General features: G+C 53.4%; 11 protein-coding genes across 11 annotated transcripts; 6 read left to right on the forward strand and 5 right to left on the reverse strand.

Annotated features, from left to right (window-relative positions):
• Window positions 1–123: 123 nt before the first annotated feature.
• Window positions 124–1,525, forward strand: J4E87_004193 (uncharacterized protein; the record flags this gene model as incomplete). The annotated part of the gene is made up of 4 exons (XM_049375816.1): window positions 124–154; window positions 204–446; window positions 494–1,127; window positions 1,177–1,525. The coding sequence occupies 4 exons, from the start codon at window positions 124–126 to the stop codon at window positions 1,523–1,525; spliced, it is 1,257 nt and encodes a 418-aa protein (XP_049234801.1).
• Window positions 1,526–2,513: 988 nt separating this feature from the next.
• On the reverse strand, window positions 2,514–4,342 carry J4E87_004194 (uncharacterized protein; the record flags this gene model as incomplete). Its single annotated transcript, XM_049375817.1, has 2 exons — window positions 2,514–3,155; window positions 3,206–4,342. The coding sequence occupies 2 exons, from the start codon at window positions 4,340–4,342 to the stop codon at window positions 2,514–2,516; spliced, it is 1,779 nt and encodes a 592-aa protein (XP_049234802.1).
• Window positions 4,343–4,760: 418 nt separating this feature from the next.
• On the forward strand, window positions 4,761–5,499 carry J4E87_004195 (uncharacterized protein; the record flags this gene model as incomplete). The annotated part of the gene is made up of 2 exons (XM_049375818.1): window positions 4,761–5,087; window positions 5,158–5,499. The coding sequence occupies 2 exons, from the start codon at window positions 4,761–4,763 to the stop codon at window positions 5,497–5,499; spliced, it is 669 nt and encodes a 222-aa protein (XP_049234803.1).
• A 435-nt stretch (window positions 5,500–5,934) lies between these two features.
• Window positions 5,935–7,525, reverse strand: J4E87_004196 (uncharacterized protein; the record flags this gene model as incomplete). Its single annotated transcript, XM_049375819.1, has 2 exons — window positions 5,935–6,492; window positions 6,548–7,525. The coding sequence occupies 2 exons, from the start codon at window positions 7,523–7,525 to the stop codon at window positions 5,935–5,937; spliced, it is 1,536 nt and encodes a 511-aa protein (XP_049234804.1).
• A 2,422-nt stretch (window positions 7,526–9,947) lies between these two features.
• J4E87_004197 (uncharacterized protein) lies at window positions 9,948–11,003 on the forward strand (the record flags this gene model as incomplete). Its single annotated transcript, XM_049375820.1, has 2 exons — window positions 9,948–10,089; window positions 10,138–11,003. The coding sequence occupies 2 exons, from the start codon at window positions 9,948–9,950 to the stop codon at window positions 11,001–11,003; spliced, it is 1,008 nt and encodes a 335-aa protein (XP_049234805.1).
• A 464-nt stretch (window positions 11,004–11,467) lies between these two features.
• Window positions 11,468–13,135, reverse strand: J4E87_004198 (uncharacterized protein; the record flags this gene model as incomplete). Its single annotated transcript, XM_049375821.1, has 2 exons — window positions 11,468–13,087; window positions 13,127–13,135. 2 exons carry the CDS (start codon window positions 13,133–13,135, stop codon window positions 11,468–11,470), a joined length of 1,629 nt encoding a protein of 542 aa, XP_049234806.1.
• An 835-nt stretch (window positions 13,136–13,970) lies between these two features.
• On the forward strand, window positions 13,971–15,045 carry J4E87_004199 (uncharacterized protein; the record flags this gene model as incomplete). Its single annotated transcript, XM_049375822.1, has 3 exons — window positions 13,971–13,976; window positions 14,132–14,724; window positions 14,823–15,045. The coding sequence occupies 3 exons, from the start codon at window positions 13,971–13,973 to the stop codon at window positions 15,043–15,045; spliced, it is 822 nt and encodes a 273-aa protein (XP_049234807.1).
• A 690-nt stretch (window positions 15,046–15,735) lies between these two features.
• Window positions 15,736–16,988, reverse strand: J4E87_004200 (uncharacterized protein; the record flags this gene model as incomplete). Its single annotated transcript, XM_049375823.1, has 3 exons — window positions 15,736–16,197; window positions 16,250–16,628; window positions 16,690–16,988. 3 exons carry the CDS (start codon window positions 16,986–16,988, stop codon window positions 15,736–15,738), a joined length of 1,140 nt encoding a protein of 379 aa, XP_049234808.1.
• A 1,017-nt stretch (window positions 16,989–18,005) lies between these two features.
• Window positions 18,006–21,032, forward strand: J4E87_004201 (uncharacterized protein; the record flags this gene model as incomplete). The annotated part of the gene is made up of 2 exons (XM_049375824.1): window positions 18,006–18,153; window positions 18,241–21,032. 2 exons carry the CDS (start codon window positions 18,006–18,008, stop codon window positions 21,030–21,032), a joined length of 2,940 nt encoding a protein of 979 aa, XP_049234809.1.
• Window positions 21,033–22,649: 1,617 nt separating this feature from the next.
• J4E87_004202 (uncharacterized protein) lies at window positions 22,650–23,469 on the reverse strand (the record flags this gene model as incomplete). Its single annotated transcript, XM_049375825.1, has 2 exons — window positions 22,650–23,192; window positions 23,464–23,469. The coding sequence occupies 2 exons, from the start codon at window positions 23,467–23,469 to the stop codon at window positions 22,650–22,652; spliced, it is 549 nt and encodes a 182-aa protein (XP_049234810.1).
• A 696-nt stretch (window positions 23,470–24,165) lies between these two features.
• DDI1 (DNA damage-inducible protein 1) lies at window positions 24,166–26,445 on the forward strand (the record flags this gene model as incomplete). The annotated part of the gene is made up of 3 exons (XM_049375826.1): window positions 24,166–24,170; window positions 25,059–25,639; window positions 25,721–26,445. 3 exons carry the CDS (start codon window positions 24,166–24,168, stop codon window positions 26,443–26,445), a joined length of 1,311 nt encoding a protein of 436 aa, XP_049234811.1.
• Window positions 26,446–26,605: the final 160 nt, after the last annotated feature.

The raw sequence follows: 26,605 nt of genomic DNA on the forward strand, positions 1-26,605 counted from the left end.
GGTCTGACACTGGAGGATGGGCTGGCCTGCAGGGTGGCCCAATTGGGCTAGCTTGGCGGGTGCTTGGCATGCCCCGGCTCGAGAGTTTTTGGAGCGACAGCGCCGACTGCACGCGACGGCAAAATGATACTGAGGAGCATCGCAGCGCGCAGTGGTAGGAGACGTCAATTGGACATGACTGCACATACTAACACCATCGATAGCCCCCCGGGCGCTCGCACGACACTCCCGCCAGCCGCTCCGCCCGCTGCAGCGATTTCTCTCCACCGAGACCGAGTCGATCGAGGCCGCTACCGACAACAGTCTCAAGCAGATCCAGTCGATAGAGGCCCAGCTCAACACCCACCTCCAGCAGCCCATCCCCTCCGTCGACCCCGAGACCCATGGCACCTCCGAGTCCGCCTCCGACGATGTCGCTGAGCAGTACTACATGTACAAGCAGCAGTGTACGACCGCCGCCCCATCCTGACTCCACCCTGCTGACGATCCGTAGCCAAGCAGATGGGACATCTAGGAACTCAGATCGAGCCGCACTACCAACCGCACTCCCTCCTGAACCACCCCCCATCGCCCGCCGACGTGACCCTCGAACTGCTCCTCGCCTCCGAGGCCCACCAAGGCCATGTCACTTCCCTATGGAACCCCGCAAACGCACGCTACATCCACGGCATACGGCAAGGCGTCCACATCATCTCGCTCGAAGTCACTGCAGCCCACTTGCGGCGGTCCGCCAAGGTCGTGCAGGAAGTTGCGCGGCGGGGAGGCATGATCTTGTTCGTGGGCACGCGCGACGGGCAGGATAGGGCAGTAGCACGCGCTGCGGAGCTAGCCAAAGGATACCACCTGTTCGAGCGCTGGATCCCAGGAAGCATCACCAACGGCCAGCAAATTCTCGGCAGGTGCAAGACCAAGGTCGTGAATGAGTTCGACGAGGAGGTCTCCGGCTTCGAAGAGCAGCTCTTCGACCGATCTGTCCTCCGGCCCGACCTGGTCGTCTGCATGAATCCCCTCGAGAACTACGTCCTGCTGCACGAGTGTGCGCTGAACAACATTCCCACCATCGGCGTCATTGACACCAACGCGGACCCCACCTGGGTCACGTACCCCATCCCTGCCAACGACGACAGGTAAAACATCTCCCACCAGCGGCTACTGTTTCAGGCTAACACATCACAGTCTACGCTGCATACAAGTCATCGCTGGCGTCCTAGGTCGTGCCGGAGAAACCGGCCAAAAGCAACGGCTTGCGGCCGCCGCTGAAGGCCGCATCACCTACCGCCCAGCACAAGGCTTGACATTAACCAGCACAGATGTGGATGCCAAGAGTGCAGAAAGCGTGAGACCCGAACGCAGATCTGTAGGACGGATGGGTACGAATGTCCCCCTGGAGCAAGTCGACGAAGCAGCGGGACCGATAGACACGGGCTTAGAGGATGCCAATGAAATGGCCACCAAACTGGACGAAGTGGCCAACCACGAGAGCCATCGGACGAGAGAAGGCAGAGATCTTAAAGTCACCTCATAGAGCGTTTGTATAGCATGTAAATCTACAGTACGAATATTATGCATAGGATCAGGTCTCACCTTCACGCGCACGCTTACTCATGCCGTTATTTGTGTTCAGTTGTCACGCCTCAGCACCACACCAAACTTCAAACTATCGAATTTGAGCGCCGTATGTCACGACACCAACTTCACAAGCGCGCGTCCAATCTTAAACACCAACAGTAACGTTTCCATCCCAAGCGAAACATCAACACCATAACATTCCCAGTTCTAAGACGTAGATCTACGAAGATCTCCACGGCACCTATCCGGAACGAGCCTGAGCTCTTTCCCCCGGAGCCACCCACAGCAGCGCAGCGCACCCAGCCAAAAAACACCCCGACGTTGCGATAAAGCCTGACCATTCACATTCGCAACCGTGCTAGCAGCACCACGGAACCTGCAACCGCCCGACTAACCTCTAGCTCAGGCCCAGGAGCCGAGCCGGAAAAAGGAGGAAAAGCACATACTGAGAGTCCCGAGGGCAAACTCGCATTTGTTCCGATGCAGGAACATGACGTCAATTGTGCTAGTGCATCGAGGCGCGATCGGGAATCTGGGCCGCATCGAATGAACAGTGCTCACGCAGGGAAGCCCCGTAGTATGGGGCGCGCATTTCACCGGAGAGGATTGAAACGTAGTGAGGCGGTAAAGGAAGAAGGGGGAAGGCAAAAGCAGGCGGTGTGGGGGTTTTAGTACTTGGTTGGTACAAGGCGAATGAGAGATATTATTAGGTAGGGGTTGAATGCAACTTTACGGGACGAAGGCTATCAAAGGGGATGGGATGTGGAGTTCTATACAGAGAGTTTGTTTTCAAGACTACACATTAGAGCGATGGTGTGCTAAACCGGCCGTTTACCAAACCAACATAGTGAATGCCACGAAGGGAAAAGGGATTATGGTTGTTTCGAAGTGTCGGCCAAGGTGTTGAAGGTGCTGTACCGCCGGAGTAGCTGGGCTTTCGAGTCCTAGTCGAGATCGTCGGCGCTGGTTTCTGTTGCTTTTGGCGCTGCGGCTGCGGCGGGCGCTGGGGTTTGGCCGTAGAAGTCTAGTTTGCCCTCGCTCTGGAGGACACCCATACGGTCGTACAGTGAGCGAGCTCGAACATACGGGTCCAGTTTCCAGTAGTTCTGCCTCAGCTGTTCGGCAATGCTATCCCTTTCTTTCCTCTTCTCGTCCGCTGGCGCACCCTCACCGGCGTGTACCCACTCCAGCACGGAAGTCTCGTAGTTGTCGACGATCTGTTGCCTCTCGCTTTGCAGCTCCTGCTTTGGCTTCTCTTCGGCCATCTTGTCGTTCTCACCAGGCACGGGCTCTGGGAACTTGTACTCCCACTTCTCCTCTCCACCTAGTTCAGTTGGAATCTGCGACTTTGGGATGTAGTTGCTGAGATCGTCGATCGTCTTTGCAAAGTGCACCTTGCCGGCGACGACGGGGTCCAGCCAGCCTTTGACGATACTCCACACGGCGTTGAAGACCCAGGGCGCTCGGTAGACGAGAACAGTGCCAAGCGATTCGGGGTAGTTGGCCTCAAAGCACTTGATCATGAACTTTACCGGCGTGTAGTCCATGTTAGCCATAGAGAAGTCCGTCATATCGAAGACAATAGTCTGTATTCGGTTAATCATTGCACAGAATCCGGAGAAGAGAATAGACTTACGGCTGTGTCAATCGGAGGCCTCAACAGCATGCGTGCGGTCTCAATAGTGTAGACGGTGAATCTTTCCAGACTTTCCTCCGTCTGCTCGCCGGCTTTGTGTAACCTCGCGCGAACAAAACACATCGGCCTTCCTTCAATGTCCAATCCGTGTAGATAGCTCTTGCCCATGCGCAGCTGTGTCAGGAAGTCCTCCGCGTTCTTCTTTGTCTTAGCATCGTCGCTGGTAGTTTGCGCAGCGGCGAGCTCTCCATTCTTCATGATGTCGTCGTCGACATGCATCTCGTTCAATCTCCACTGCATGGTAGAGATCATCATGACTAGCGCCTTCTCCACGTCCCATTTCCGTGCGCGGAGGAATCGGAGAAGGAGAGCATCGGGGTGGTCGTGCTTGACCATCATCCAGAAGGTCCTTCGCAGCTCCTCCGGGGGAATATTGGCGATCGCTGCCTTGAACTCTGCGGTCTGGCCGAACTTGTCGTCATCGGCGGATATTGACAGCCTGCTAATGTCTGACGGGGTCGAGCCTGTCGAAGCAGTCGACGCCTTGTCGTCTGCGCCCTTCTCGCCCTTATTCCTCTTGAACACGTTCAATCGGCTCTTCTTCTTGTCCTTCTTGCCGTCCGCTGCCGCCTCACTTGTGGTCGGAGATGCGACCTCATCGACCGTGCTCGCAGCTTCCGACCCCGCTTCCACACCGAAAACCTTCATAACGATCCCCCATAGCTCACGCAGCTTCTTGTCTTCTTCAGGTGTGAGGGTTCCCGGTCGCCCGGCGGGGGTGTTTGGTGCCATGACGAGGTACGAGTCTGTGAGGTCTGCGGTGTTGAAATGAGTCGGGGTGGATTTCCTGGCCGTCTTGGGCTCTGAAGAGCTCTGTACGAAGGGAACGAGTAGCACGCCGCCAATTGCAATGCCAGCGACTATTCCTACAGTCCACAGGTTGAGTCCGCTTGTCTTGTGAGGTGCCGGTGCCGTGCTTCGCCGACTGTGATGTAGTAGGTTTGCGCGTGTGACCGGATTCGTAGAGCTATAGGGGGCAGGTGGGGCGCCGCGATACTTTGGGTTATACACGGATAGTTGACGCTTGGGTGTAGAGGTGTGCAGAAGTCGTCGTAGGGGCTGTGCGCGAGGCAACATGGAAAAGTGTCAGGTCGCTGAGCTGAGCCTCGTTATGGCAACTGCTCGCGTCTGCTTAGTGTGACGTCGGCAGAGCTTTCCGGATACGTCGGACGAATATGTAGCCGCGATCTACGTACAGAATGCAGCAGCGGGACGCCTGAGAGCAAGCTGCGGGCAAGTGCGTCTTGTGATAGTTTGCTGAACACAAAGTATCCGGAGACGTACAGAGAGGCGTACTTTTGGAAGCAAGAACAATGGCATCATCGACCAATTGGTCTTAGCGCGATTGCCTTGCGTGTGGGGTACTGTTTACTTCGTATCAAGCTTCCGAACTAGGACCGCGTTTCAAGATACCCAGAGGCGTCACAGTACCAGACTGCAATTGCGCAACTGTGCTACCAGACTTACAAGGAAACACATCTACCACTGTGCAAACATGGCGTCCACAACACCCACAACAACGCCCTCGTACCGGCGCACACGCAGCAAATCACCACGCTCACGTCCGACCACGCCCCTCCGCCCGTCTTCCCGCTCCTCATTACGCGACTCATCCCAACGCGGTCGCGCTGCTTCGGCATCTGGCAACGCGCTTGAAGGCTTACAGGATGGATTCGCGGAGTTGAGCGACGCCATGGCAGACCTTGAGCAAAACTTCTTGCAATTGCAACTTATGCACGAGAGCCTGGCACGTTTCTCAGAGAGTTTTGCGGGGTTTCTGTATGGAATGAACATGAATGCTTTTTGCGTAGACTTCCCGGAGGTGAGTGATGGGAGACTGAAGAGAAGATACAGAGGAGAGAGAACGCGGGATGGTACTGACTCGTCACTAGGCTCCTGTTCCAGAATCCTTCAAGCGCCCACAGAACCAACCTGATCAGGGTGCCACAAACCTGAATCGCTCTCAAGGCCCAGAAGATATGGAAGCCACGTTCTTGACGACCGACACTTCATTCGTCGACAACCCGCCGAGTAGCAAAATCCACTCCAAATTCCAGAACCCACAAACGCCAGCACCGGCTACGAGAACAAGTGGCGTACCTAGAGGAAGAGGGGGAATACCACGAGCAGGCGGACGGGGCGGTATACCTACACGCGGCGGTGCACCTAGAGGAACCAGGGGTGGTACAGGCATAGCAAGAGGTGTCGCTGGACGGGGTCGCGGAGCACGTTGAGAACGTCGGACAAATCTATGGTGATGTCTCGATGAGTACAATTTTCATGGCAATAAGGAAGCTTGTTCTATGGATGTTTCATTATCCCACATCGTGTAGGGGTTGCGTGGCTACATTGCTAACTGTGGTGCAACTTAGTATTAACTTCCGGAGTCGCCATCCGTCTATTACTACCATGATCCCTTCGTCCTAAGAAGCTCATTAATCCAATATGACCTTCATTACCACCGGTAAAGAACAAAACAGGCATTAGGTGCAGCTATCCAGGCTGTCGTCTTCCTTAAGAAAGGGGTATACTGCGACCAAACCCATTAAATCAAAAAAATGCGTCAAAGTCGTAAAGAGGAAATGTAGGGTATCAAGTGGAAGTTCCACTTCCTAAATAAGAAAATCGTCTCCAGTCGATCGATCGAGGGTATCTCGTAAAGACGTCGTCTACGCCAATACTCCAGCAAGACCCTTTGCGTACTGGCTGCTGCTCTCCTTGCGTAGAGCCCATCCCTTGATAGCGATTACTACAGTCGTCCAAGCCATGAGCAGCGCGGTAAGGCCCATGACAACCGTGAAGATGAACATAGCGTCGAGGTCGTACGATTCCAGAGCCGCGACTGTGTCCTTGTTGCTGACCATGAAGGTGATACCACCCGATATCAGACAAAATGCGGTGATGATTTCCGTAGGCGGCCGGGATGGCAGGAACGAAGTCGGCGGCGAGATGTAGAGGGTGATGTAGGTAAGGCCGCGGGCAAGAGCAAAGGCCATGAACATGCTGCCCCATTGGGTATGGATCATAGTCGAGACCATTGAGCTCTGATGGTGAGAGCTCATCATCTTGCCGAGTAGCATGATGATGAGGGCCGGGAGCGGGTTCATCGAGAAGCGATATTGGCTAGGCTGCTGCCAGGACTCGTTTTGTAGCGAGCTTGCCTGGGAGGCAACGACTCCGCTGTGAAGAAGGTCGCGTACCTTGGTCGATTCGATGCACATTCCCAACTAAGAAGAATGTCAGCGATATTACACGGAAAAGGAAGGAGCGACCTTTACTCACCAAACCACCACCAAAGAACATCACCGAAATCGAAACATGTTCCAGGTCCTGTGCAGTCCATGCATCGCCCCACGCAGCCAGGTGTTCGAGGAAGACGTTTGTGCAGCCGTATAGCCAGATTACGAAGGATTCGGTAAACTCTGCCGACGGTAGTGCCGCTCTCCGACGACCGACGACTTCCTTCGGTGGCTTCACGTTCCAGGCCCATCCGAAATCTGCAAATGCACCCATCCATCGACCCAATGTGAGGAAGCCGTATAGAAAGAAGATGCCTCCTTTTACCGTGTGCGCCAGGACGTTGAAAACCGCTCCTCCTCTTCCGATGCCGCCATAGACGATGGCGCCACTCACCACAGCTGCGAAACCTTGGACCAAGATCGTGCGCTCGATGGCAACGTAGAGGAAGCGAATTGCCTTGAGTGTCCGACCAACTGCGAAGCGCGCCACGCTGCGAGAGAGGAAATTGTCCACCGAGGTATTGCGAAGGAAGCCGCGCTTCTCGTCGTCGCTGTCGTCGTCGTTACCGAAAGAGTCGTCGTCATGTGTGGATCTTCGAAGAGGGGGAGCGAATTGCTGGTTCTCAGACTCCACGCTGGGGGACTGAGAGGGGTCATACAGAGAAGCCGAGTTCCGCTCTGTGCCCTGCCCCGAATCTCCTGACCATCGCGACGGCGCGATAGCCTCTTCGTCGTGTACGCGCTCATATCTGAGCATATTGGCGGTCGTCATTGGCTCCGCAAATTCGTCCGCTTTCGAGTGCGACTCTGACCCACCAGCGTAGGCCTGGATCAGAGCCATGAACACCCATGCCGAAGCGATCCAGGTGATGGCCCATCCCATCTTGCTGTGTGCATTTCCTGCGTACATCTCCGGTGTCTTGTGGTCGTGTACGAGGCCGAGTACGAGCGCGAACGCATTGGTGGCGAGGAAGATCATTTGCGAGGGGAGAGTATATCTTGAGCGAGCGATGCTAAACATGACTGCGATTGGCAAGATGACAATCCAGGCCAGGATTTCAAGCCCTATGTGCCAGTACATAAGCGAAGCATGCTCCGATAAACTCCAATAACCTTCAAAGCCACTGCCTTGCGGTTGCGCCTTCGGCATATCATGTGCGCTCATGTCCATTTCCTTGCTATCGCCATGCGCAGCTGCCAACGGTAAGAGCTCAATTAGCAGCGCCGCGGTGGCTATCGTCAAACTCCTGCGATCCGGCATGTATGTTGTGTTCAGGGAAGGATTAGAGTTGTTGAGGTGAAATGTATTGCGCAAAGCTCAGACAACTGAAATAGCAAGACGCAGACCAGTCGTATGAATGGCTACAGTACTTCAGGATGCGCTGTCAAAGCAACAAGAAGATGAGGGATTCAAGGGAGACAGCAGATGTAACAGGAAGAAATGTTTCAATGCATGTGGCCGCCAGCGCCATGGGCCTAGCTCGCATCTATATTGTTTCCGGAAGTTTCGGAACAAGAAGCTTGAGCAAGTCATTGCGACAAGAGTTTGTCAGCTGCGAAACCCATCCGATCGCATGGCATTCTTCGTTGGCTGTGACGTCGGATGTGATTGTCAGGCGCGGCGTGGGTCCGGGCAAGCACGGACAGAGGGCCATTCCGTCAGCCACCGCCAATGGGATTTTGCGAGCAATCCACCCGGCAAAGTTCGCCATGTTAGTCTTAAGGTTGTGGCTGCATCTATCTCATCATGACATTGAAACCTACGGCGACTTTGGCCTGACAATTGAAACGGCCTCGTCGCCTTTGACTTCGTCGCAGACTCAGTGAGTGTGTCACGCCATGCCTGCGACAAGGCGGATATACAGGCGCCTGCATCGGATTCCGGTGACAACGACCATCCGTCTCGGCCTCCCACACTCGACTTGCGCTCGAATCGAAGATTCACATGCGATCTTCACCACCCTGTCCTAGGGTACATCGGAAGCTAAGACCGCGCGCCTGTCAGATCCCAGTTTTCCTTCGCGATTTTGCAAAAATTCAACCACCGCTATCTCCAGGCTTTGTCCGAGCTACACACTCACGAAAGACATCATTGGTGCTTACATCAACCATAGTCACCTGCGCCATGTCTCTAATCCACTCAAGCTTTGTTTTCTCTTGGCAATGCACGCTAGAGGCGGATATAATCCCACGCGCAGACCGCAAGATGATCAAGCTCCGATTTCCATGTGTTTTGCTGGCATCCGGCCAGTCCCGGGCTGACACACCTGGGGCTCAATGTGACAGAAACTTGACGAGAAGACATCATGCCATGGAGCCTCAACCCGAAGGTTCAAGATTGTTTCGCAACTAGATAAGGTTCTAGAGCCGCAAAACTCGTTTCGGAGTATTTATCCGCCTATTCAAGATCGCTTCACTTCCATTCTGACGCAACATTACAATCAAGAAGTGTCGACGTTGAAGGCGGCACTGGGCTCTGCGACCCCGGCTTTGACTCAGACCTCCAAGTTTCTGCCTAGCGCTCGAAATACTCAATAAGCGCACTTGATGCAAATCTGTCACCGATCCTACGAGGTGTAAATCGCGAACATGCGAAAGATGTGGGGCCAGCGGGCATCCATTCGCTTGGACCTCGCAACTATACCTTCTTCGACAGCGATTCTTCATCATCTGATACTGAACGCCAAGTGTCTGACATATCTTTACACACAGTACATCCGGAATTTCGGAAAGCGTAGAACCGACATCGCTGTTTGTTATTGCCGAGGGGGAATCATTACCATGCATGCTGCAACTCGGGTCATACGATCTATCGACCGGGAGAGGACGACAGCCATGGCATGATGCGTATGGCATGTACTGACGCGTGGCAGTGACTTGAGACTTATACCCTTCATCAGTATCATCGCCGATGGCCTATATGAAGTCCTTCCAATACCTACCTCGATATCTTCATGTGATTTACGTCTGTTCGATCAGGTCATACATGCATCCTGACATGCTCGGGGACGACACTTAGATGCTGACATAAGGTTTGAGCTCACGCCCTATGCAACGAAATATCGCTCTGTATAGCATGACTAGACACGCATACTGGAGAGCTATTATCATGCAGTCTGCTGGAGGTAGTGCCAACCAGCAGAACGAACTGTTGGGCGCGTCAGCCATTCAATAATACCTTACGACTCTCGCTGATCTTGATGGTTCTTGGAAGTCACAAATATATTGAGTATCAAACTTGCGAGCTTCAAGAACGTCTGGCTGCTGTGTGGCCACGGTGGGTATACCATCAGGATGGGCTTGGCGCCAAGTGTCTGGGAAATCCACGTGACCGCGCGGCGGCTGGAAACATCGACGTGCGCGACCCAAATGGTCCATCGAGAACCTCGCGCGCAACAGACCTCGACTACCTTCACCCCAGCAAAACACGCTCCACCATAAATATGCTTGATATTGAGGACTTTGACGCGGTATATCGCAATCTTCACTACAACGATGGCCTTGTTCAAGAGATCCAATCATACCGGACTGCGCTCGGTGGGCGCACCTTCTTCGAACGGTTACTGACACTCCTAAACATCAAGGGTAAGTCGCGCACACTTTTGGACCTCGCCAAATGCTAATTGGAAACAGGAAGCAAGATGTACCCGCCTAAAAGCTCACAACAGCTTCAAGAGCTCCATCAGCGCATAATCTCCTCCAACACCACACTACACAATAAGCACTGTCTTGTGTTCTACCTACTCAAAGATTTATCGGCGCAACACCACGAAGCGACAGAGCTAGCTGAGTCGTTCGCGAAAGACGTACACCTCGAGAAGCGATTCTGGACATTCGTTGAAGGACTCTGGTTCCTCGACCACCTCCAATTCGCGACCGCCGTCGGACACCTTACATACCCGGGCATAATACCCACCTTCCCCGACGAGATCATGTACACCCTCTTGACAGGGCAGGACAAAGTGAGCAGCATGGGCATGGCAAGGGATCCAAAAGATGATATACTGGCACTAGCATACTACAACTGTGTACGGCCGCCGCTGGAGGACCAGAAAACCAGGGACGAGTTTGCAAAATACCTTGCAGGTCGCAATGTCACGGAGATGTACCAGTGGATCCACGGCAGACCGGAGTACGAGCAGAGACCACTACTGGAGATCCTTATCGAGCAGACGCTAGATCACCAACCTTGGTCTCAGGACCCCGAACACGAGATGTACACGCGAGATGCCAAGGCGTTTGAGCTAGCGGGATTGCCGTTCAGTGAAGTCGAAGAGGAGTTCATCGAGAAGTTCCTGACCGAGGGCAGGGGCAGGACCTTCCAGAGCGCACAAGATCTTGTTATGATGCGCAAGATTGCCACAGGCAAGCTGAGTGATGTCGCGTCTGATATGGGCACACGCGGACGCAGGATTGATGGTGTAAACTGGGAGAGTTTGAAGGATGGTGTGAAGAGAGGACTAGGGCCCAGAAAGGATGAGCAGAGCTTTGCTGTCTAAGACGAGCAGTCTGTCGAAGGGGTTTCTCATGTCTTACCTGGTATCTAATGCATAGCGAAGGCGTCTTGGTACAAATTCAACGCGGTGCTTTAGCCTGGCGCACCTGTCTCTGCTCGTCTCACCAATTGCTCAACAGCAAGCTACATCTCCCATTCACAGCGCCTCGCTCGGAACACTACTCAGTCATCACTTGTATTTCGTGTCCTTCGATGTTAACTACAGCGCCACGGCTGACCAGTGCCGTATCTTGGAGTCCGCGCTACTTGGCAGCTGAATCTCCTAGTGTTGGTGCTCAGTACTCGGCTGCTTGCATTCATCGGAATCTACTCCTGATCCAGACTTTGATATTATTCAAGGATATTGTTATATTAAAAGCGTATGTGGTAATGCGGAAAGTACATCGGATAACACTATGGAGCGGAGGTCTCAAGCGAAAAGAAGACGATGCAAAAGCGAGCGCAACGTCAATACACATATGAACTCCCAGCTGATCTTGGCGTATTCGCTCCACTCCCCATTGGGCTTGAGCCTGGACTCAAGCCACCTCTTCGTCTGTCAGCCCCGAAGAACCTTTCCAGCTCTTCCGCCGGCCCGAGTACATCCTGATAATAGCTGCTTTCGATGCTCTTCTCCGCCATGACATCGTTGTCTTGTAGTACGTTGAGGCAGAAGAACACCATATTTCCCAGTAGGATGTTGCTTCTCAGCTCGACCTGCGATGCGACATCGTGAGCACTGACCTCCTCGCCATCGTTGATATACAAGCGTGTCTTGTGGGTCGCGGTGTCGAAATCGATGTACGAAAAGGGTAATTTGAGTGCTATCTCTGCGAGGACGAGTCCGATGCGGAAGATTTGGATGTGTTTGGAGAGATCGCGACCATCTCTCCTTTGGCGATTCATTTGGTAGCATTGGTTCAGGGTACGTGTTGTCATCGACGAGCCAGGCGCTGCGGTCAGCATGCTAGCCCACTTCCCATCCTTTGTTCTCCGCCAGCGTACATTCGAGCAGTCGAGAAATGACAACCATTGGCTTCCTATCAATCGGAAACAGCCTTGAGCGATGCCAGTCGCTATCGCATTTTGGTCTTGAGAGTACAGCGTTTGTGAGCCGAGGTAGACGTTCTGGTCGCGAATCACACTCGATAGGGCTTCCTTGTACTGCAAGTCAGAGAGAAGGTTTGTTGGCGGTTTCTTGACCGTGAAGCCTGCTGATGTTGACAAAGGAGGTATCATGTAGCAGTCATCCTGCGTCCTGTTCATGAGACTTGACACAGCAGTAGCGAAATTCTTCGGCACCAAAGCTGGTTCGTAGATAGTCTTGAGGGTCACAGGATGGACGATGATCTCATGGCTTGCCCCGTTCATGTTGAGCAAGAACGCGAAGTCGCGCTTATGAATGCGAGGGATGGATAAACCGAGATGTAGTCGATTGTCCCGGCTGGAGTCGCTGCATCGATGTAATCGCTCAGCATCTTTTTGGGCGCGAACGGCGTCCAGAACCCTGCTCTGTATCGTATCCGTCCTTCCGTCTCCGACCTTGATTATCACTCGCCGTCCAGGGAGTCGCTTGACTTCCGAGAAGATCTCTGCGTGCTCTCGCTCGAGGTAAAAGTCGGTAAAACGTTCGAGCATGGTAAGCTTTTGATATAATCGCCTGAGACGCTCTTCTAGATCGTTCGCTTTTCCAAGGACGCTCAACTCGAATCTGCGCGACCATGTGGTGTTGTGGCGAATTCTCCAAAGACACTCCTTGACCCGATCCTCGTTACTCAAGTGCTGAGTTTCTCCATAATATCCTCTCCTAGACTCGAAATTAAGAGCAAGGCCTCTGACTCGTTTGATGTCGCTCTTGATGCTTCCGGTGATCACATTCACAGTACCGATTGTGGCTGTGATCCTTTCGTGCCCTTCTTTCCCAAACAAGATCCTGGTGTGAACATCGGGTCGATGCACTTGGATGTCATATTTCTGTTGCCAGCTGTCTAGAGATAGTTTCGCAAAGTCAAGCCCTTCTTTGATGTCGAAGAGTCGTTCGGATAGTCGTCTCCATTGTCTGATTTCAAGGGCAAAGGTGTGTAGAGCCTGTCCTGCTGTATAGAGGCCAGAGATAACGCCAAGAACTTCAGCCATGGCTCGTCCAGCTGGAGTGTTGAGTCGCGTTGAAGATGCGGTTGAGATGTATCTTCTATGACGCCAAGGAGCAGTAAACTTGCGTGCGGCACAGTCGGGAAAACTTTGAGTCGTGTAACAGCAACAGCTGCCGAGCGCAGGAACTGTATGGTGCAATTTCGTGTAAGATGTAGTGCGAGTCCAGGATATCAGCGCGGTCGGATGGGGGCTGGGCCATCTTTTAGAGGCGGCGGCCTGATGTATTTTCGACATTAAACGGGCGGCCTCATGACCCACGAACTATTGCGGCTGAACAGATGCGAACATCAGCTCGCCGGCATTGGTGTGGGGTATTGAGGTGACATTGGTCGGAATTGGCTCCATGCATAGCGGCACAGGGATGACGTTACCGTTTGGTGGTGCTCAGCCCCCAACGGCCCCCAAAGGCGTCTGAAGTCAGCTGCCTGATCAGGCAATTGGGTCGCACTGTTCATATGAGCGTGGCATTCCTACATCTTTTCGTTTCTGTTGAGTTCTCGACCCCACTGACAAATTTCTCTTGACACTGGGTGCAGTACCGGACAGAACGTTCCATGCATACCATAGCAGCAGGAGTCTCCGCTATAGACACATACCTGCCTTTGTTCGTACCACGTTAAAACCTTTTGATCGTCTCCATTCTTCCATTCGTTGCGACTCCGTGCGATGGCGACCATCTCGACCGACTTCCTAGAAGTCGACGAACGTCATCGGAATCCCAGTCATACTCGGTCGCGCTCAGGAGGCTATGTCGATACCATAGAAGAAAAGGCGAGATGGGATCGAAGGAGTCGCGAACAAGAAATGAAACGCTATCATGACAGTCGGCATGGTACAGCCTCATCTCCACGAAGTTCTAACTCTCCTACAACGCCTGACCGACTCGGCGTCCCCGTCTTCGAAACTACTGGGAGGATGCGATCGAGTTCAGAAGCTGGTCAAAGGGACAGAAGGTCAGAACGACGATACAACACTCAGGAGGTCCGGCCCAGCGCGATACCAGTTTCCGGCTACGATCTGACCAACGAGCCAGTCCTGTCAAGTCAACTACCGGTAAGGTACGAAGGCAAGCCACAACACCAGAAGAAACCAAGCATCAAAGTGGAAATCCACCAGGACAATCCGCCATTGCCCACAAGCGGTCAGGCTTTTAGGGCGAAGCGAAGCCCGAGCGCTAGCCCAAGATCACCCACTGCACGACCGGAACTTCAGTACCAATATGCGACGCTACAAAACAAACTGGACCAGATCAGTAGTACGTGTTCTCCATACATGGATGTTGAGGCTGCGGAACCTCAAGATCTCACGTTTGAAAAGATAGTAGAACACACTAAAGCTTTTGCTTTCGATCTGCAAGTGTGGGCTCATCTTGCGAATCTCGACGGTATGGCTACGGTGGATAAGCGTAAGAGAGAAGTCGTGGACGCCGCATCGCGAAGCCTAGACCGTCTATTGTATCTGGTGGCAGCATTGAACGACGCTTGCTCTGAGGCCAAGCCGAGGGACCTGAAGTTCAAAAAGCTTCCTGAGGTCGACGACGAGACGTTGTTCGAGGACGAGGATGACGACAGGTATGTGCTTTCGAGACGTCGACCGAAACTTCTCTGACTTAGAATATCAGCGGTGAACCAGACCCTACAGAAACTTTAAGCTTCATCATTCATTCCAGCCTAGACGGCATTGAGCTGCAAATCCAGAATCTGAAGAGATTGAGTCGAACATTGCAAGAGGCCACACCGGATGCAAAAGATGAGGTCGTGGCAGTCGCGAAGCTCGTAACGGAAACCGTGAGGTACTTCGGCTCGGAAGAGGCACTACATCGCTATGGGATCAATGAGAAGATCTCTGGGAGGAGAGGTTTGGAAGAAGCAAGGTACACGAATTCGCATTAGGCGCGTGAAGTTTAGGAGTGTTGTGAAGATGAGGAAGACCAAGTAGCGTTTCGCATAGGTTGATAATGAAATTGAGGTACGTTTTGACGCGTCCCGTTAACGCGTTGAGTCGTGATAAAGAGATGGAAAGGCGCGTTGGTGTGGCTGCCCAGGTGCCCGCTGCGAACCGCTCTAGCGTCGGCTCCACGACTGGAACCTTGGAAGGTATGACGTAGCGCATCAACATCTGGATCAGAGTGCCAATGCAACTGAGGCAACTTAGTTCCAGACAGGAAGTCACTCTTTTCAGTTTAGGATGCGCCGGTTAACATGCAAAAGAGATGTCAGTCATGCTGGGATTCCGTTTCGCGACATGTCGCTTATCCGCCCACTTCCAGGAGGCCCAGCTCGACCGCTGACAGGAGAAACCATGAGCGCGGTCTCGTATGGCCAAATACCCGCGAATCCGACACCGCGTCGTCGCTACATCAAATCAAATAAACATTCATTCGTGGAAGGTACTCGTTGCACATACAGTTTCAAAATAAGAGTATATTGCGGTTTTCTGAATATGCAAAAGAGAAAAGGATATTTACAGCGCAGCAAAAGGAATGACTGCGAAGCTCTGACATGCCAGAACCGAGAATAAAATGTGCGTCACCCCAGATGAGAAAGGCTCGAGCCATCACCACAAAAGGCTACAACTACCATCTACGAGCACTTGGTAACGCTGGGTACGTTGGAGCACTTGTCGTAGGTCTTGCCGCCAGCTACGGATACATCTGTCCAGGTCCAGCCAGTGCAGGAGCCCTTTCCGCAGGTAACGACGACGTCGTAGCCACTGCTGGAGACATCACCAGTGACGTTGTCGAGCGTCAAACCGGTAATAGGAACGCCAGTATCAGCGTCACCGTGGAGGTCACCACCGTCGTAGTTCTGTTCAATGAGGACGCCATACTTGGAGATCTCAGACAGGGTAATGTCTTCGTAGGTGACCTTGTTGATCTTGCCGGTCGTGCCAGCGCGAGCCTTAACGCGCACGCCGTTGACGGACTTGGTGATCTCGGAGTTCGAGAAGGTAACCGTATCGACCGTGTTGTCGTCACGACCACCGACAGAGCCGATGGAGAGACCGTGTCCACCAGAGCAGAGGCCATTCTTGAAGGTGATGTCCTATCCGTATTGTTAGCGGGTGTCATCATCTCCATCCCCAGGGCTTACATACGGTACCAGAGTTCACGGCAACACAATCATCCTGGTTGTAGACCTTTGCACCGTCGATAATGACGTTGCTGCTCGAGCCAATGTCGAAACCATCCGTGTTGTGACCTTGCTCGTCCTTGTCGCCTTCCGAGGCATCGATGGTCATGTCGGTAATGGTGAGACCGTCACATCCGTTGATACTGACTACTTGAACGGGAGGGTTCTTGATGGTAATGCCAGTGATGGAGGAGTCGGTGAGCTTGTGTGCGGAGAAGAACTTGGGCTTCGTCTTTCCGCCGTTTCCACCCTCACCGTCCCACCAACGAGCGCCATCACCATCGAGGACGGCTCCCTCGGCACCCTTGACAGTGATTTTGGTTCCACGAATGTCAAGGAGAGGTCTGAAAGTTGGTTCATGAAGTCAGTGCATGTCTCATACATTTGTACTTGGATTTTGCTTACCCTTTCCACTCTTTGTAGCCCCAAGTTGTGGTACCTTCGAAGATGACGGTGGTATCGTCAGCCAAGCTGGATAGGTCCAGAGTAGTGCCTGAAGGAACAGCAACGTCCGAGAGGACCATGGTAGCACATGATGACTGCGACTTAGAAGCCTCAGCAGCTCCGTTCGAGCCCGAAAAGGTGCAGCTGGATGCACGTTTCACGACTTCGGGCTTAGGTGCAGGAGTGATGGCCGGGGCTGGGGCTGCCACAGCGGACGCCGCCAGCGACGTGAAGAAGATACCAAGAGTCAAGGCGACCATTGTGAAAGATGGTTGATTCGAAGAAAGGCTTAAAAGAGCGAGTGAAGTGCTTGGTTGCTTGGCCTACATGCTTGGTACGCCACACATATATACGAATTTCTGGTAATGGTACATGCGAATGAATGACTTAGCCACCAGCCAATTACTCATACATCGAATCTACACTTGACGGAGGCATAATTTCCCGATTCAAGATTCTCCATACTGACAGATGAGGGATTGTTTCGAGATCCTCCACCAAGTGGAGAGAAAGAGGAAGAGATGAGAGGGACATGGTCGCTCGAAGCAACGCTTGTTCAGTGCGTGGGTGTGGTCAGGGGAGATTTGTTTCGGAAAATCCTCCAATGAGTGGGACCCGCCCGATTTCCACTTTTCCAAGCCTGTCGTTCGAAGGTACCCTCGTGAACATGTCAATGCATAGCCAGAGTTGCGTGACAAGCCTCGGAAAGAACGGAAACTAAAAGGCTTGACTCTGCTCCAGCCCACTTCGGCGCAGTGGTATGGGAAAGCTCTCTTCCATCGTGTGAAGTAGCGTGCCGGAAATGGCTAGTACGTCCACCGGCCATAGATTGGGAATCTGCGTTATTCCCAGCCACCTCACGACGTCTCCTGACAACACTATACGTGTTTACTGAACACCAGCATAGGGTGCAAATTACATGGCTTGTTCTTCCATGACGTCCACATACTTCCTCCCTTCCCGTTGTGGTAACCTTCCCGCTGGCGCAAGCTTCCTTCACGCGCCCTCGGCATCTCGGGCGAATGACGTTCCACCCGCCTCCGCAAACGCCACACATCTGGGGTCGCTAGTACCTTGCATATTACCCCGCTGAGCATTTCTTCCATGGCAAACATTATACCGTCAATGAGATCGTTCCGCGACGCGCAGGTCCGGATGGCGATCTTTGGCCGCGGCTGAAGTCCACGGGCTAGTTGCACGCGAGATCGAGAGCTATGTCGTAGAGCAAAAGTCGCGTCGCGTCTCATTGACTTTTCTTCATCACCGAGGAAGTCAAGATGCGGTTCTTCCATCTGTTTGCAGTCGCGATCTCGCTGTTCTTTGGTGTATTAGCCACGGACAATGGCTTACAGACAGACGTGGAATGGGATAATGGGTCGCTCATGGTCAATGGCGAGCGTATCATGGTCATGAGTGGAGAGTTCCGTACGTGATTGAGATGAAATGAATGAACTGTACATGAACCATACTGACTGTCGCCTCTGCGCCTATCAGATTATGCTCGCCTCCCAGTTCCCGAATTATGGCTCGACGTCTTCCAGAAGTTCAAGGCGAACGGCATGAACACCGTCTCGATTTACTTTTTCTGGTCGTACCATTCTGCATCGAAAGGCAAATACGACTTTACAACGCCCGGAAAAGACATTCAGCGCCTATTTGATATGGCTAAAGAAGCCGGACTCTACGTGATCGCACGACCAGGACCCTATTGCAACGCGGAGACGAACGGCGGCGGCTTCGCGCTATGGACCAGCGACGGAAGTGGTGGCAAGTACAGGACTTCGGATGAGACATATAGACAAGCGTGGTCAGAATGGATCGCGGAAGTTGGCGAAATTATCGCGAAGAACCAGATCACCAACGGCGGCCCTGTCATCCTAGCACAAGTCGAGAACGAACTGCAACAAACCCGTTACGAAGCCAACAACACTCTAGTCATTTACATGGAACAGTTGAAGACCGCTTTCAAAGAAGCGGGTATCATCGTGCCTTTGTCACACAACGAGAAGGGCTTCAGGTCGAAGAGTTGGTCTACTGACTACAACAATGTCGGTGGTGCGATTAATGTTTACGGTCTGGACAGCTATCCTGGTGGCATGAGCTGCACGAATCTCGACACTGGATTTAACCTGCCCAGGACGTACTACCAGTGGTTCCAAGAGGTTTCCCCTACTCAGCCAGAGTATCTACCCGAATTTGAAGGCGGCTGGTTCCAACCATGGGGCGGTTACTTCTTCGATCAGTGTTTGGCTGAACAGAGTCCTGAGTTTGCGGATGTCTTTTACAAGGGCTTGATCGGACAGCGAGCTGGCCTTCTAAACTTGTACATGGCATACGGCGGCACGAACTGGGGCCATTCTGCAGCTCCTGTTGTGTACACTAGCTACGACTACGACGCGCCGCTACGCGAGACACGAGAAGTACGCGACAAGTTCAAGCAGTACAAACTCCTTGCACTATTCACCCGTGTCAGCAAGGGCCTTCACAACACGTTTATGGAGAACAACGGCACCGCAAACGCGGTCGACAACTCCGCAATCTGGACTTGGCAGCTCAAAAGCCGCGATACGGAGGGGAGATTCTACCTTGCCGAGAACAACAACACTCGTACCCGCGCTGTTACCGATTTCTCCATAACGATCAAGACATCGGAGGGCGATGTCAAGATCCCGAGCATGCAGCTTGCGGGCCGTCAGAGTCGATGGGTAGTTACCGACTACGCTGTGGGTGACGAAACGCTGCTCTACTCGTCAGCCGAGATTGCTACCTATGGCCTGTTTGATCGACCTGTCCTCGTATTTTACACCCGCGAAGGCCAGATAGGAGAGTTCGCATTCAAATCGCAGGGTAACGTAACGTTCAAGGCATACGGTGCGGAGTCAGACCTTGCGAGTAAGCCGGCTAATGGCACCTACTCAAGCTTCTCGTACACCCAAAGCAGGGGTGCAACAATTGTTGAGTTCTCCAACGGCGTTCTTGCTTATATGCTTGATATACCGACTGCATGGAACTTCTTTGCGCCATCAACGACAAATGACCCCAACGTCACACCCGACCACCAGATATTCGTGCTCGGGCCATATCTCGTCCGCTCTGCCAGTGTATCAGGCGGCACACTTTCCGTTGTTGGTGACAATGCAAATGCGACGACTATCGAAGTATACGCCGGTTCTGATGTGGAAACGATATCCTGGAATGGAAAGGAGCTCGCTACGACGAAGACTCCCTATGGTTCTCTCACTGCGAAGATCGCTGGAACTGCAGACCGCGAGATCACTCTTCCAGAGCTTGCCAACTTCAAGGCTGCTGGGTCTTCACCTGAGATACAACCTTCGTACGATGACAGCAACTGGGTTGTCGCAAACAAAACCATAACGCTCAGCCCAGTGAAGCCGCTCACTCTTCCTGTACTCTTCAGCAGTGACTACAAGTACTACACTGGCGCGAAGATCTACCGCGGATACTTCTCTGGCAAGACCGCGTCTTCTCTCAACATCACAGTTCAAGGTGGTGTCGCGGCAGGCTGGGGGGCTTGGCTTAACGGGCAATCAATCGGTTACCACCCCGGTAATGCATCACTCACTTCGACCACAGCCTTGCTCTCATTCAAGAACGTCACATTGAAGGATGAAGGAAATGTCTTGACAGTGATCACCGACTACACGGGCCACGACCAAACCTCCACAGGCCCCGCAGGCGCCGAAAACCCTCGCGGTATACTAGGGGCCCAGCTCCTCAGCGGTAACAATACGAAAACCTCGTTCGACCAATGGAAGATCCAAGGTAACGCAGGTGGAGAGCAAAACATCGATCCCGTGCGCGGTCCAATGAACGAAGGCGGTTTGTACGGTGAACGTCTCGGTTGGCACCTCCCCGGTTTCGACACCTCTTCTTGGGAAGACGCCAGTCCCACTGCCGACGGCATCCAAGGCGCCGGTATCCGCTGGTTTACAACCAACTTTTCCCTCTCCGTCGACTCCGACCTCGACGTTCCAATCGGCATTGAACTCGGTGCGCCGAAAGGTACCATTGCACGCATGCTTCTCTTCGTCAACGGCTACCAGTACGGAAAATACGTACCCCACATTGGACCCCAGACTCGCTATCCCATTCCACCTGGTATCCTCAACATGAGAGGGGAAAATGTGTTGAGTGTGGCGATGTGGGCGCAGACTGAGGCTGGCGCGAAGTTGGATACGCTCAAGTTGATTGAGTATGCGAGATATGAGAGTGGGTTTGCATTTAGCGAGATTGATGGGAAGGCGTTGCAGCCGGGGTGGGTGGATAGGAGTGAGTACGCGTAGATGTCTAGCATACTACCAAGAACGTGATGATACGAGACCGGCTACGATACTCATGCTCTGTGATTTCTTACAGTCTAACTGACTTGAGCCTCATGACTGTCCAACGCTCCCTGCGGAGCTGATCAATGTGAGTTTGTACAACTAGTCCCGCTAGTCGAACAGTCGAATGACCATCTATACAGTAGCTCCGTCGTCTCACAGTCCAATTTCTCTAATTCTTCATCTTCGATCCCTAGTAACTCGCGAACTTCGCCCAAGTACTCTATGGTACGAACTCTCTCGTCTTCATACGGAAGTCTTCCGCCTTCCAGTGAAGTGTCATCTGCCCTTCGGAGGATCTGAACAAACAATTCAAGTGGCGACTTCGAGTAGTCGGGAATGATCAAAGGCCCATCGCAAAGGGCTAACAATGCGTACACGTGGTCTCGCACGTCCGCACATCCCGAATCCGCAAACTCGAGTATCACGGATTCGAAGATAAGTGTAAATTCCTTTCCACGATCACGAATAGACAGGTTATTATCTCGAAGTCGTTGAACTCGCGTGGCAGGACTATCCAGTATCATGCATAAATCATCCTTGTGAGAATGTATGTAGAAATACTGATCACGAATCCCTCTCATCTCATCGTGAGTGATCCCGTGTGAACCACATCGTATGCTAATCATTTTGCCTAGAACGTATTCTTGTACAATCCATATTCGGCTCCAGTAGGGTGAGCAATATAGCTCTTTGATGCACTCCAGATTGTCTTCCCACCAGGCTTCCTGCTCTGCAAGCTTAAGAATGTCGAAAGCTAGTAAAGTGCTGAACAACGTTCTCCATCTTGCGGTATGCTTCGTGGAATTCCCAAGCCAAACCAAAACAAGCTGAGCCTCCGAGTATATCTTTCCCATCATAGAGACTTGATGGGTACGCTCCGGATTGCTATCTTGATCAATACAGATAGCGTCTATCCAGAAAGGACAATTTTTCTCTTCCTTCCGTGCTTGATTAAGAAAGTTCCAGAGGTTCTCTCGTACGGTGAAAGGCTTGCCATTGACAAAAATGTCTCGGGAAGGCGTAGGCGGACCCCAGACATAGGAAAGTGCAGTATAGTGAGGATTTTCTCGGAGAGCAACAACGTGGAGGGCGCAGGCTATTGGAGTCGTCTCGTCATTCGTCGGGAGGATTGTGAGAAGTCGGATGTTCGTGCTGGCATCGATGTGGAGCGGAGTGTCTTCGTACAGGGTGGACATGATGGGAAATGACGTGTGGGGTCGGTCGCCAATAAGTACAACATGGTGCGCATCAATGCAGTCAGAAAGAGGGAGGAAGGAGGAAAAGAATAAAGAAGCGAGGGAAACGCTGTCGAGGTTGATGAGTGAGACGAGGCTGAGGCGCAGCTGCCTACGGCTGAACGAAGCCTGAGGGCAGGAGCTAAGCAGGCTGATTCAATAAGCGAGGCTGAATGGGCGATTAGTCAACGACAGATGTGTAGCGAATACAGTGCGCGTGAACATCTAAATCTTGCACATGCTTTTTGTTCCATTCTACACGCTCTTGAATCGCTCAAACATCTACGAACGTGATTGTATGCCAGCCTGTAGAAGGCCCGCTTTTATCTGAGCATACCTCTTAGTACTCCCATCCGTCATCCCCACTGTCTTCAAAGTCCAGTACCATGTCTACCCAGTTCCCTCCACCATACTGGCATTTGCTGGGACCAATCTTCTTGAATCCTGCCTTCTCATAGAAAGGTATATACCGGTCTCTGCAGATGAGCGCTATCCTAGAACCCACACCTGAATCCTTGATCCTCTGTACATAGCTCTGCAGTAATATCGAGCCGAGACCTTTGCGCGCAAAGTTTGGATGTACACATAACGAGTGCAGACAGACTGTCTGACCATCTTCGTTGTGCCCTACATTTGGCGTAAGTTGATAGTTGGTTTTCCAGTCCTTGGGGTAGTCCATGGCATCGTCGGTGACAAGAGGGGAGTTTGCTTTGGTTGAGATGATGTGACCAATTATCACGCGCTTCCGGTCTGTGTCTGCTGAGTCTATTGATGGGAAGGAGTGCAACTTGATGGTCTCGCCTAATGGTCCTGACGTGGTGGGGTAGGCGGAAGAGAAGAGCCCACTGCAGAGCTCACCACAGGTTCGCAGACGGTACTCGAGCTGTGGTAGGTTAGCGCGGAATCTGAAGAGACCGGAAAGAAAGAGCGCTGCACATGAGTGAGGGAAGGGAAGGAGCGAACGACCAGCGCATAACAAACTCAATTGGACCCGATGAACGACGTAAGAGGTATATTAGTGTTTCGTGAAACAATGGATAGGAAACAGGGCAGAAGACAGTGTGCGCACTTGATGGTTTGAGTAACATCATTATGGAGAAGAGCGCATGGCTCGTGCCTGACGGAGCCCAATGGTGGCACTGAGCAGAAAATACAGGCATTGACCATGATGTTCGAGATAACGTCGATGAAAGCAATCGTCCTCACCTTCTCGCGCGATGCAGCTTCAACCGGATCAAAGGCCGCATGCTCGAGCCAATCGCAATCATCCAGGTCGTCGATGTTCAGCAATGAAGCGTAGGGCCGGACGCCCATCTGCTTGAGTCTCCCCTCCTGGGCGATGTTGGAACTGCGATGGGGCACCAGACTCGATTGCTGCTCCACGGACTCTGGGCTAGCGACGGTCTCAGGCTCTCTTGATAGTTCAGGCATGCCATCGAGCGTCTTTTTGTCTGCTAGCAAGTCTCGTGGCATCTTGGCGGTGAGTTGCGACAGGTCAGATGGAGCGTTGTTATGATGATGATACGGCAGGAGGGTCGGTTGATGCGACTATAGGAAGCCGGAGTGCAGTGGTGAGTCTGGGTTCGTGGTTCCTGGAGGACTCACGAGACTCTCTGCGGCCTCAGCCCCGCCTTTACTAGCGGTTCGCTTCGCGCCTGCCGTTGCAGATCGTTCCGGGTTAGCTGCGTGGCAGATGGCCCAAAGGAGCAGGCGGGGGTATGCGTGTGTTATGGCTGGTATGGGATTCACTCTTCTAGACTCCTGCTTGCGTCTCAAAAAGCAATGTCTTGTGCTGGCGGGATTCGTGGATTATCGACCATGCCCTGACTAGCGATGGTGTGGCGATGGGATTCACCATGACGTGCAGTAGGATGATGTCGGTGGGGTATGGCAGCACCTGGTGGCATGGAGCTACAGCTCACGGAATCCTTTGCAGGGGCTAGCCGTAGGGCGCAGCGGCCAGATGATTCTCGTGCATGCGTTGGGCAGGAGTTGAAGCATCCCAGACATTATGCTATCCAGGTAGCTGGAGTAAGGTCTGGGTATGCTCCCGGATGAACAGCACCCCCGCGGAGATGGCGACCAGGCTCGCCGCATAGTCCGCCCAGGACAAGTGCATGGCAGACACGCCGTGGCTCCAAGCAGAGACGGTATTCATTCATATCGACGCGACTGTCTGCACCGTCTAGCCTCTCCCGCGCATCGGCTGCCCCGCTTGCTGTGGCCATGCTTGGGCCTACACCGCCAACGTCGTGGTTTGGATGCAGTAGTACTACTCCTTCGACTGCGCGCCTCCGCCTACGCCCCAGCCCGACGTTGCTGGTATATTACGAGTGACAGCCTTGGTGGCCTAGGCGAAACTCTCACAACATGCAGCCTGTGCCCTCTGATCGCTGATTCATCCGACGCTGGGTTCGCGGCTCCACTACGTTCCATTCCCTTCCAGCCCAGCAGGCGGCGACTGACGTGCCCTCTCCCTCTCTCACTGCGAGGACCCTCCGGCCCGTTCCAGTCCCAGGTTGCGACCAGACCATCACGGCCCAGTGCCTCCTTCCTATAAGCTCCTGCGCACCGAGACACCGTTGCCCCGACCCGCCCAACCCAACCTCACCTCCCACCGTGTCACGTTCTTTGGCCTCATCCAGACGTGCCCGCATACGCCCCAGCCCGCTCCGAACCACCATGTGAGTCGATTCCGGAGCCGTGGTTGTGCCACCACCCCCAGCACGCTGCTAACACACGCCGCCAGGCCTCGCGTCACCATATCCATCACCGCGCCCGGCACCCAGGCCGACACGGACCTGCTGACGCTCGAACTGCCCCCCGGCAGCACCGTCAAGGACCTCAAGGGCTTCATCGAGGCCGACACCAGCCTGCCCGCCGCGTCACAGAGCCTCTACCTGAACGGCCAGCCGGTAGCCGTAGACACACAGACACTAGAGGACGCCGGAATACGGGATGGCGAGATGCTGGCCGTTGTGATGCGCGCCGCACCTCGACCAAACAGGAACCTCCAGCAGCCGGGCAGGCCCGCGCAACCTGATCCAGAAGGCGTGCGACAGCTTGTCCTCAACGACCCCCAGCAGATGAACAAGCTGCGCCAGGGCGACCCGGAGCTCGCCGCTGCCGTCAACGACCCCACCCGCTGGAGAGATACATATGCCATGAGGCAACGACAGGCCGAGGAGTCGGAGCGCGAGCGCCAGAACCAGATTGCCCTGCTCAACGAAGACCCTTTCAACGTCGAGGCGCAACGAAAGATAGAAGACATCATCCGCCAGGACCGCGTAGTCGAGAACCTGCAAAAGGCATACGACGAGAACCCTGAAGGTATGTCAACTTCGACCGGCGGATAGACCGATGGGATGATATAAGTGAGGGGCTGTGTCCACGGAAGCTAACATGTCACAGTGTTCACGCGCGTACACATGCTTTACGTCAACACCGAGGTCAACGGGGTGCCTGTCAAGGCCTTCGTCGACTCTGGCGCCCAGGCCACCATCATGTCCCCCGACTGCGCCGAGCGGTGTGGTATCATGCGCCTGATGGACGTCCGATATGCCGGTATGGCACGCGGTGTCGGCACTGCCCGTATTCTGGGTCGTGTACATCACGCCGAGATCAAGATTGGAGGCGCGGTCATGCCCTGCGCCTTCACAGTCATGGAGGGCAAGGACGTCGACCTACTATTTGGTCTGGACATGCTCAAGCGTTACCGCGCCAAGATCGATCTCGAGAAGAATGCACTATGCTTTGAAGGTCAGGAAGTACCCTTCTTGCACGAGTCGGAAATCCCCAGGAGCTTTGAGGAGGCGGAAATGAACGAGCCAACTGTCCAAGGTCCCAACGGAGAGGAGATTGGTGCGAAAACTGGTGCCGTTCGACCGAAAGGCAGCGCTGCAGCTGGTCCTTCAAATGCCGGCGCATCATCCTCATCATCTCAACCAGCGCAGCCGCAAGCCCAACCCACAGCGTCCAAAGCGCCCTTAGCATCTGCACCCACAAGCAACTTCCCTCAGGAGAACATCCAGCAACTCACTGGCATGTTTGGATGTTCAGAACAGGAAGCCATACAAGCACTGGAGATGTTCGGAGGCAATGTTGAGCACGCTGCGAGTTTCCTTCTCGGTGGTTAGTCAACGAGACGACCACAGCACCATAAGATCAGGATCACATGGCGCTCGCCTACACCCGCTGTAGTCTCACTCAGTAAGATTTAATCCTTTGGAAAGATCTGAACAGTTCAAAGGAGTCTCGATGACGAGGACATGAGTTGACGAACTCACGACATGGCAT

The sequence above is a fragment of the Alternaria ethzedia genome, assembly GCF_023757985.1.
Source record: "Alternaria ethzedia strain BMP 0044 chromosome Unknown scaffold_7, whole genome shotgun sequence".
In the NCBI taxonomy this organism is placed as follows: domain Eukaryota; kingdom Fungi; phylum Ascomycota; class Dothideomycetes; order Pleosporales; family Pleosporaceae; genus Alternaria; species Alternaria ethzedia.